Source organism: Schistocerca cancellata, chromosome 9, assembly GCF_023864275.1.
Source record: "Schistocerca cancellata isolate TAMUIC-IGC-003103 chromosome 9, iqSchCanc2.1, whole genome shotgun sequence".
In the NCBI taxonomy this organism is placed as follows: domain Eukaryota; kingdom Metazoa; phylum Arthropoda; class Insecta; order Orthoptera; family Acrididae; genus Schistocerca; species Schistocerca cancellata.
In genome coordinates, this window is record NC_064634.1 from 479870661 (window position 1) to 479882283 (window position 11623).

General features: G+C 37.3%; 1 protein-coding gene across 1 annotated transcript in view; it reads left to right on the plus strand.

Annotated features, from left to right (window-relative positions):
• Positions 1–7627, plus strand: part of LOC126100601 (sorting and assembly machinery component 50 homolog B) — a 108669-nt gene extending 101042 nt beyond the window's left edge. The window contains exons 9-10 of the mRNA XM_049911229.1: positions 2010–2136; positions 7291–7627. Of these exons, the coding sequence (XP_049767186.1) occupies positions 2010–2136; positions 7291–7478 (315 nt within the window). The 3' untranslated portion in view covers positions 7479–7627. The remainder of the gene's footprint in view (positions 1–2009; positions 2137–7290) is intronic.
• The last annotated feature ends 3996 nt before the right edge of the window (positions 7628–11623 follow it).

Genomic DNA, 11623 nt, shown 5'->3' on the forward strand with positions numbered 1-11623 from the left:
ATAATTTTATGTTGGAATGAAAGTGTTCTTACACTACTCTTTTCTAATGCTGGTTAGTTTAATAGGATAAGTGTCAGATATACATTGATTTTGGGATTTCAGTCCACATTTATTACTGGTGAGGCTTTGCAAGTGAGCCACGATATGTTGTGTAGAATTATCTTTGACAAACATGTTGTTCTTTGAGTTGGTGCAGATCCTTGGAGTGTGACACGAGCCAGTTCATTCTTTGTCATTGGTATGTGCTAACATATTGCACATATGCTTGAATAAAATACTGCCAATCTCTTCAACTAACGTGAGTGTTATTCCTTGGTACCTACCCATCCAGAATTCCTACAAACATGTTTCACCATTTTTAACTGAAGCTTTATTAATCACGTTCCATTAACTTGTGTTATCTGTCTGCAAATTTTGATAGGGTGAACTTTTTTGCATTCAATAACCAAATACTCTATGCACCTCTCACTTGGTGTGATTATAAATTTTGTCATGCATTTCAAAATTGCACAAAGAAACAGTTAATGACTGTTCCTGCTCACTGTTAGCATCATTCGGGCACCAAGGAAGATCTGTGACACAGCAGCAAGGATGGTGGAAGAATTGCACCTTTCTCAGCTCAATATGTTCTTTACTTTTAGAATGATATTCAGTTTTCACGCAGTGAGTGGTTGACAGGCACACAAACTGGACTGAATATTTGCTACTGTCCTATAGAGTGAAACAATTTTGTTATGTTAATGCAGAAAATGCCTCGCCGAAAGAGAAATGTGATCTTTAACTGTAACCTTTTATTAACAAATATAACTTGATATGACAAGGTTAAGAAAATAGTATACATGGTCAACTCGGGGTGTTAACACTTTGGAGACTAGCCACTTAGAAGAATATTGGGCCTGGGCCTAGAAAACCAGCCATTTATGCCGTTATTTAAAATGTCACTGTCACATGTGTAATTGATGGATCTTCAAGGGTAATACATAAAGAAAAGGCCAAGCTTCAAGATTTATCTTTCGTATCTACTTAAGTTCTCTGCCAGATTACAAATTTTAAAATAGTGGCAGCAAGTGCCATGTGAGTTACTGAGAAATTTTTACCTATTGAGCTTCCAAATTTTTTTTTTCTCACTCAACAAACATGACGTATTTGTGGCAGAATCACAGCAAACTGCAAAACCTAATGACTACACACAAGAAATTATGTCAGTGTGATCATATTGGCAACAGCAGCTGTAATATTCATGACTGTTTCTTTGGAAATAATTCTAGAAATTGACAACAGAAAGCAGCACTAATCGAGGGGCAGGTGGCGAGACATCCATACATTGTTCTCGTACAAAATAAATCCAGTTTTTGAGCGATAGGTGGCTCACACATTGAGAAAGTTGCAGCCTTATTTCTACTCAGGTGTGCTCTTTTTTTAACAGTAACTTTTTTTGGTTTGCAAAATGTTGAACTGCATTGGCTTCAACATTTACTAACAAATGTATATATATGAAGGAACTGTGCATTACTATGCAGCTAAAAAAGGTTGCATGTTTTCATGTAAATACAGGTGACATGTCTACCATCATCATCAGTATCAAAAAGCAGGTTTGTAAATTGTCACTTCTCAATTCAGATATTGATTTTAAACTTGGCTGAATCGAATACTGAAAACAACTGTGCTCGTAAAATACCACTTGTACTATTTTGACTGGCTGTATACTGTAATTGTGAAATGCTGTGCTGATCAGTGATGTTTGTAGTAGAATGCTAAATGTTATATATACAAATTTATTTTATCTTTTATTTATTTATTCTTTTGTGACAGGGGGATGTAGCAGAGCTGCTACAGTAGAAATTAATGTTTTTCTATTTTTCCATTTCATCTTCCTAACTTACGCTGATTGATTTATGGTCTGGGAATTTCTTTTAAACTTATAAGTACTATAGATGCTCAACTGAAAGTTAAAAAAGCAGACAGATGGTCACAAAATGATGAAGGGACTTTTCACTTCTGTGTCACAGGTGTACTGGGCTGCAGCCGTGCATTTGTACACTCCGCTACCATTCAGGCCGGGCAAAGGCAGCCTGGGGGACCTGTTTCGCACACACGTATTCTTCAATTGTGGGAATATTGGAAACTTCAGGTTCAGTAAGTAACAGTACTGCAATCATTTCACTTTGGAGTTTTTGTTTTTAGACAAATATCAAGATGAGATTAACCTGAGAGACCACCCACATGAGCAGCTATCACTTGTCAACTTATAAGTTGTTTATTGTTGTAACTTTTATATCTTTAAAATGTGTAAAAAAAATGCACGTGATACTTCGTAATGCGGTTCAGTGTAAAATTGTTACCATCAATATAATTCTCCTTTTGCAGTGAAAAAAATTCTAATTGTACACCTTATGTAGAGGAGTTGTTTAGTAGCAGACATGTACTTTTAAAAAAAGACTGTTGGACGTATTAGCTGTCATAATAAGTATTTCATTAGATGTAGAAGAAATGAAACACTCAAAAATAGGGTCATAATTCTGATAGTACAAAGTTATGACTTTCTGAATTTACAGCTTTTAAACTTTTGTCTGCATTGGTTGTAACTTGCTCTGCACCTCTGGAGCCACTTTAATGCAAGAGTGCCAAATCTGTACATAGGTGTGAGTAGGAAGTTTGTGAAATACTGTTTTGACATTGGGAACATGCTTTTTTTCACTGTGTAAAAATGTGCAGTTTCTTACCTGCAGCTGGCATTTGAACTCTGTTTCCTTTGAACATTTTTATGTTTCGATTTACAAATGCAGCACAGGTGAATGAAATGAATGATTGTGTCATTAAAGAAGTAGCCTGGTGCTGTTTAATTATTAACATTGCTGTTATGTATTATTTTATTTGTATTTTAAAACTGACACTGTTAAAATGTATTACATTTCCAGGAGAGGCACTAGTCTTCAACACGATTGACAAAATTAAATTGTAAATCGAAAATCATTAACTTAATTTCGTAATAATTTGTCAGTTGCTTATGTTTTTTCATTTTTATTCTGAGTCATATATATAGCTGCTGAATGTCAGTATGAGATTATTTTTAAAATAATATTTTGTATATGTGTACATGAGGTTGACATACTATGCAGTCATATCATTCATTACTTTTTGCATGGAATAACATGTTCTGAAGTAAGATTTCAAAACACTGTGGGCAGATGTGTCCATGTCCCCTCTTCTTACCTTGCCTTCAACATCATGTGAATATGAAGGCTCTGCTTATCATTCCACTGTACAGTACTTTGTGCTCTAGCATTAGATGACTGCAATGTGATGGAGTGAGTGACAATCAGTATATGCAAAAATTTAAAAGCTGTACATTCAGAAGGTCATAACTGTGAACTATCAGAATTATGGCCCAAATTTTTGCACTAGATCAATTTCTGGATCTTATATCTTGCAAGCAAATTTTTTTCTCCTTAAAATATGAGACCAAGGTGGTGACATTTCATTGTTAGGTAAGCAATGGTCTTTTGCAGGGTGGGTAGTAGGACGCAGAAGTAGTCTAGGGTGGGGAGGGGAAGGGACAGCAGGGTAGGGATGGGGGATATGATGCTAGTGCAGCCTGTGGGAGCACTTAGGGATGTGATGGGGACAGAGTAGTGGGCTGGCTGGTTTAGCATTGGGAGGCTGCCCTGGGGAGGAGAGAAAGGAAAAGGACTAAGCAATGCTGATGGGAGAGGAGGTCTATAGTGAAAGTTGAGGACAGGGAGGATTCTGGAACGAAGGCTGTGTTGCAGGGAGAGTTCCCACCTGTTCAGTTCAGAAAAGTTGATGTTGGTCGGAAGAATCCAGATGGCACAGGCTGTGAAGCAGTCCTTGAAGTCCACCTTATTGTCATGGGCAGCACACTCTGCAACTGGATGGTCCAATTGTCTCTCAGCCACAGTTTAGCAGTGGCCATTTGTGTAGACAGACAGCAAGTTAGTGGTCATGTCTACTTAGAATGTGGCAAAGTGGTTTCAGTTGGTTGGTGGATCACGTGGCTGCTTTGACAGGTGGATCTGCATTTGGTGGGGCAGGAAGTGCTTGTGGCAGGACTGGAGTGGGTGGTGATGAGAGGATGTACTAGTCAGGTCTTGCAATTTGGTTTGTTGCAGGGGTATGAGTCATGGGGGAGGCTTATCAACACACAAACTAATAACAGATGCCCAAAACATTCTTCTGTTCCTTCTAAACATACATGCACTTACTGAATCGTGTACTATTGCATCCACTCAAATACTCAGTTTGGAATGGTTTTTGAGGCATTCATGACATGATGATGAAGAGTTTCTATATCCGGATGATCTGCTGCATAACCTAATTATTTAAGGTACCCCCAGAGATATTAATCAAAGGGATTGAGGGGGTAACGTGCAGGCCATGGAACAGATTTTCCATTACCTATCTGTCCGGCATATACCTGCCAGTGGATCTCAAACATTGAGATTGAAATGAAATGTGCTGGAGCACTGTCATGCTTGAATAGCATTTCTTCTTAATCTCAAGGGCACATCTTGTAGCAGGTCTTGGACGTTGTTCTGAGTGAAGTCCCTGTAAACAGCACCTGTAAGATGTGCTGGGAGAACACGTGGCCCTACCAGTCTGTCACCTACAATTCCAACCCACACATTAATGTTGGACCTATGTTGAAGTCTAACTTGTAGAAATTTGTTATTGTGTCTTTTCCAAACATTGCCACTTTGGTCAACAAAACTGAAGAGACACACAGGTTGGCAGTTTGTATGTGACAAACCATTGCCAAAAGATGTATGGTGGGTGACTGGCAGGTGTAAGGCCCTGCACATATTGAAGATGATATGGGTAAACAAGTTTCTCCTCAAGTATCTTCCTTGCCGGACTTGGTGTACCACACGACAGGGTCACTTCTTCGACAGCCCTTATAATGTGCTGTCCCTCATCGCATGGTCTGTTGTGCTATAGATCCTTTTTAGGCAAGACGACGAAACACAGTGGCAAAGGGTGGATGACGGTGTACTTTGATTTGGAAGTGCTTTCTGCAGCCTCATGCCTATTATCATTCGTGTGGCGCTACAGGAAAGTTATGTCGCCTGATTACAAAACGAATAACCTGCCATGTTTTAACTGAGCACTTTCAGTTTAAGTTAATACTCTTTAGGACTCAATGAGTCAGACGGGTACATAGATAAGTGAAGTTGTTCGGTTGTACTAGGAAAGCTGCTGCACATTAATTTTCATTAATAATTCAAAAACAAATAATTTTTGTACATAAATTTTTGTGAACTTTTTCCCTTGTTTTGGTATAAGGAACCTGTCCTCAAAGTTTCTAAAAATATTTGTTGAAACACACTGTGTTTTGCCTCGGTTTGAGATTTGCTTTTGTAACTGAGGAGCACGATTAGTTACACGTGTGCATGTATCCCATTCTGTTACTGCTTGTTCTTAACTATTTTGCCATCTCCACTGCTTTCTGTGTCTGTTGTCACCATTTGCCATTACAAGAAGCTGCTCTTTCATAGAAGTTTGGAGATTTGGTGTGTTTGTGATTTAAAGTATCAGGATATGGGATATTTGTTAAAATCAACAGTTGAGAGTTGTTGGTGGTGTAATACTTCAAAATGGGTATTTTTTTTACTGTTATGATAACAGAAATAGCATATCTACCCACATTAGTTTATTTGATTTGATTTTTTATTGGTCCAGTTTTATCATATAGCACAAATTGTACAATTGATATTGGGCAAGTCAAAGATAAGTTACAATAATACATAGTATTAGCAATTAAAATTAGGTACCTACTACAATTAATTTTGTTACTTATTCAGAAATTCTCTGACAGAATAGAAACAGTGCTTTATTAGAAATATTGGATGATTAGTATTTTTTATTTCCTCTGGTATCTTATTGTGTAGTATTACACCAATGTTTATTATGCTCCTCCGATAGGTGGTTGTTCTGTGATATTTTTGATGTATATTTGATTGCCTTCTGCTACTATAGTTGTGTACACTTTTGTTCTGTAGCAGTTTGCCTGTTTTCAGGAGGTAGTCCCTAGTGAACAAGATAGTTTCATAAATGAATAAACTTGGAACGTTTAGAACACCAAGCTCAGTAAAATGGGATTTACAGGACTCCATCTTTTTAAGGCCACAAATTATTCTTAAAGCTCTTTTTTGCATTCTAAAAACCTTTACACTGTGAGTTGAGTATCCCCAGAAAATGATCCCATATCGGATTAGTGAGTGGAACTGTGCATAGTATGCCTGCAGTACTGTTGTTTTGCTTGTTGTAGCCTTTAAAATTCTTAGGCCATAGCACACAGATGATAGTTTTCTACACAAGTTATTTATATGTGTGTCCCACTTTAAGTCTTGCTGAACCCAAAGGCCCAAGAATTTTGTGACACTCACATTTTCTAGGGGATCATTTTTTAATTGGACTTGAACAGACATTTGATTAGTTGGAGGAATTAAATGAAAATCGACACACACAGTTTTTTCAGTATTTATAATGAGTTTGTTTTCTGTGGACCACTCAGAAAGTCTTTTCATAGAATTTTCTGCTGTGGACCGCAAAGTTTCTGGACTAGATCCAGTGAGCAATATGCTGGTGTCGTCGACAAACAGAATAGTTTTTGTGGGACTCATATATTCAACTAAGTCGTCCACATAAATCAAGAAGAGTAGTGGACCCAAGATTGAGCCCTGTGGTACACCATATTTTATTGGTAATTCCCTAGAAAGAAAGGAGTTGTTTCTTGTTTTATTTATTTTGTTGAATTCATACTGAAGTGATACTTTCTGCCTGCGGTTTTTTAGAGCCTTGTGTTAAAATAAATCTTATTTAACTTCTAAATTATGACACAGAATTGCTAGTGAGTACTTACACTTTCGGAAGGGGAAAGGTGAAGTAGTGCCGATAGGCACATGCAAAAGTAAGATACATGTTACATAACTTTGGAACAAATAGTTCCTCCATAAAGCAGGAAGATCACCCCCTACATGTGTGTGTGAATGATCTGCTGGCAAAAGCAGACATCGGGTAAGAAATGACTTCATTGGTCATATGCTGCATTTTGGATTTTATCCATCATCAGATACCCAGGAGGATTACTGCACATATATATGGGGCTGCAAGTTGTATATGAAACAGAAAATTCGCAGACTAGACTGTAATCTTTCTCAGTTAATGGTGTTAATGATAAAAAAATAAAATATTTTTATCAGTCAGTCTCAGGACAATTTGACTGTGACACAGTTTTGATTTTTTGATCAAAGTGAGTGATTTTTGTTTCAGCGGAGGATTATCAGCGCAACTTCGAGCAGTTGGCAAACAACTTGAGATCAGCGTACGGACTCGGTGTAGCATTGAGGATAGGGCAGGTGGCTCGACTTGAGCTGAATTACTGCATACCAGTCCGCATTGCTGCTGGGGATCGACCGTGTTCTGGAGTGCAGTTTGGCGTCGGTGTAAATTTCTTGTAGAATATGATGTTGTTGTTGTGACTCCTCTGTGGGGCATTGTTGCAGCAGTGCGTGTACAAGCTCTTGAAATATAGTTTAGTTTCTGAGCTATGACTGGTGTTATATTTTATCCTGTGTTGAACTATTACAAATAAATTGTTACTCCATCAGTTCTTCACTTTCCTTCTGTCTCTTATTGGTTTTAATTTTGATGTCTTTCTGTAACATCCTTTTGACACTTTTGCACTAACAGTTTCCATTTTTTTCAGTTGTTGACACATTTTGTGGTATGAGATTCAATCTGCATTATATCCTTGCAGTGTAATTGTTGTTTTCATGGTTTTGGAAGTGTGTGTTAGCTGTTGTAGCTTTAGCTGCCCAGTGTGTGTGTTAATCAAATCATGATTGAAGGTACACAACGTAGTAGCGACCTCACAAGCTCTCTTCAATAGCGGGTAAATGATTTGTGATACACACTTCACATATTTTCAGTAACAAACCATGAAAATGGAGACTCTTGAAACCTGCATTGTAATGTTGATGCTGCAGTGAGAATGCCTTCTGTAGAGCACAATTAAACAGCTATAACACCTCTTTTTTTCAACCATTTATACTTGCCCTTTTTATAGGTAGTAACTAAGGAAGTGGTCTGCATGATCTATTTACTTCATGTATGTATTATAATCCAGGTTTTGGAGTATGTGATCGGTTTTTCTACATGTTCTCTGTGTGGCAACTAAATTGGCATTATGTATGGTAGAAATTATTTGTATAATTTTGGTCTTCGATGCTCTCCATAATTGTGCGAGAGGTTCACCCATTTGTTAATATTTAGTTTGAAACACATTTCGTTTTGCATTCTTTAACTTTGCCAGAAATCCTATGTTTTGTTGCAGTGATCCACAAACCTGATTTTCTTTGTAAGCTTATGCTCCACAAATTCTAAATTGTTGTGGTAATTGTCCAAGTGTAGATGATTACTAGAGACCGGATTATATGCATTTGCATATTTGGATCCATTTCACCAGTTATTGCATATTTTAAATAAAAACCAGTGACAATGCATTATTCTGCTCTAAGTTTACGATATTTTAAAAATTTTGACGGGCGCTCTCTAGCTCAATCTAGTTTTGGTGTCTCTCAGATTGGCCGTGACGTGGAACTGCATGCAATGGCTAATCAAGAGGCCACTGCCTAGCGAAATCATTACAGAAGAGGAACAGGAACAGACAGACAGAGTCAATCTTCCTGCACCAGCATCCCTGGGTAATCCCCTTCATTGTCACACCTTACACGTCAGCAAAATTAAATTAAACTACACAAGCTTTTAGTCGCATGTCCATTGTTTCAGTTTAGCTTTCTGTTTACTTGTACACAGTTGAACGTGTGTGTAACTTGTTATGTGCCATGCTGGCAAAAAAAGAAACGTCATTTGTGGGTAGCTGACCATCCTGGAACATTTACATATGACAAAATTGATTTATATTGTCGAGTTTGTGAGAAAAATGTTTCGTGCAAAAAAAAGGTTCAAATAGACCAGCATGTCAACACAAGTCTTCTTATCGCAGGAAGGCAGGAGAAAGGACCACAACTACTACTTCTGACAACAGGAAGTTGCAGTAGCGGGGATTTGTCCAAAGGTAACCAAAAAAGTCGGTTTAAAATGGATCTATGTGAAGCATTCATTGCCAGCAATATTCCTCTTCACAAACCAGAAACTGAAAATAGTGCTAGACAGTTGTAAGGTTCCTTTTCATTTAACACACGCCTGGTTTCACAAACTTACAAACCCTGTCCTCAAAGGCTTCCTGCACAAACATTGCTTAAATCAAAATATACCAGATGAATCAACATTGCATAAAAATTACATATCGACAATTTATGTAAATGTTCTGGAAGAAAGACGCGATGAACTCGAGGACAGCATTATCTGGATCTCCGTTGACACTTGTGGCCATTTCATTGCAAATTTAATTGTTGGTGCTTTAAAAGAAGAGCCTTCTTCTTCCTATTTAATTTCCTGCAGAGAACTTGAAAAAGTAAATCATTCTACGATCATCAGATTTGTGAATGAGGGTATTAAAAAATATTTCCAGAATCTTCTGCAAATTAAAGGGAGTTTGTGTTTCTTTCAGATGCTTCCCCCTATATGATCAAAGCAGAAAAAGCCCTCTGTGTATTTTATCCCACTTTGATTCATGTGACTTGCTTTGCTCATGGAGTACATCTCCTTGCTGAAGATGTACGTCCCACATTTGTGAATGTAAATTAACTGATTTCATCCACAAAGAAAGTATATCTAAAGGCTCCTGCTCACGTCAAGACCTACAAAGAAAAGTTAACAAATGTGCCTTTACCTCCCGAACCAATGGTAACTCATTGGGGTACATGGGTCAAAGCTGTATTGTTTTGCATTGAACATTTAGAGGCCAGTAGAGGGGTAGTGCAGAGGCTTTGGCATTGTGCCAGTGCAGGGAAGATTTTAATGATTCCGGTATCAAAAAAGACATTGCTGTGATTAGCACCCATTTTCCCCCATATACCTGCTAGTATTAAAATGCTTGAAACTCAAGGTTTGGTATTAAATAAATCTATTCAGTTAATGAATAAAATTATTCTAATGAACTCCTCATTGTCAGAGGTATTCCCAAGAAAACTTAAAGAAAAGTTTGAAAACATTTTAAACAATAACCCAGGCTTTGCACCCTTATGCGAAATTGATAGTTTTATTAATGGGATGGGTTAACTTTTACCAGAAACAATACGAGGCCACCCAAATTTAAATACTGCCCACTTACCTTAGTTGATGTAGAACAGTCCTTTTGTGCTTATAAAAATGTTCTGAGTGACCGTAGACACAATCTTACTATTGAACATTTGGAACAGTACTTGGTCGATTATGTTCACAATAGTAGACAAATGTAAAATTGTAAATGATGCTTTGGTCCAATAGTATTAATTAAAAGTTAATGCTGTTCAAAAAACTTCATAATTGCATGTTGTTTTTTAAATAAAATATTATGGAGTTTCTGAGCATGCCCCTCTACGTGTGATACATCATGAAGTTGGTCCTGTACATATCGTTTCGCTGTGACTCACTTTTATCACATCCGCTTGTTATCAACAACAATAGCAAAGAAGGAACAATTCTTGAAACATGGTACATGTCCCCATTTTGCAAATTTTTAGAAAATAATCCCAGAAAGGCTTCCTTCCTAACCTGTATCAGAAAGTATTCAGAAAATATTAGCATTCTAAATGTACCGATTCTTCCTCGTAATTGATATGCTCAGGTTCATCTTTGAGATATAATGCGTGCAGTAACTACTATGTTTTTTTTTTATTATTGGATCTTGCATATTTCGACACTGTTCATGCATTTTTAAGCATTTTTCGTGCTTGGATATTTTAAGGTCTTTTTTTTTTTTTAATGCGTGTAATCCAGTCTGTAATGATGGCATTTTCTACAGACGTGTCAGTTTCCATTACTGCATCCTTTAAAGACCGCCCAAAGCCAGAGTATATTTCAGTATATTTTGAAGGAGGGAATGTATCCCATTATGGAATCTCACAGCATCTGGACAAATATTCCATATTTTGTAAATTTCGATGGGCTTTAAACTACAAAACGTAATCGTCCATGCCATGGTAACATCCCTTCATTGATCAGGGTGTTTTGACCAAGATAGCATTTTCCTGAAACCTTAGAGAAATAATCAATTATAGTTATACCTTGAAGAGTCAGTCAGCATTGTCCAGTTTATTATTGTTATCCGAAAAGTGTACAAATCATAATATTTGTCGAAATCTATTACGAGAGATTGTTTTGCAAAATATTGGTATTTCCAATAATGGATTTGTCGACCAATAAGTCTTCAACCTCCAACCCCCCCCCCCCCCCCCCCACCCTCCCCCTCCCAAGAATTACAAGCCCAAAACATTTTCTAAGTTTGGCTGCCTTCATGTTGACAAATTTGCCACTTTTTTTGTCTGTACTCCTCCTGATTATGTTACATATACATTTTTGTACTAATAGGTTCAAACAAATAATTCAATGACATCCTCAATTTCTTTATATCTCTAGAAAATACCTTAGGACCCAGAGATCCTTCAGATTCATTCTTGGTCCTCAGTAAATCCACATCTGACCAATCTGCACTGCAATC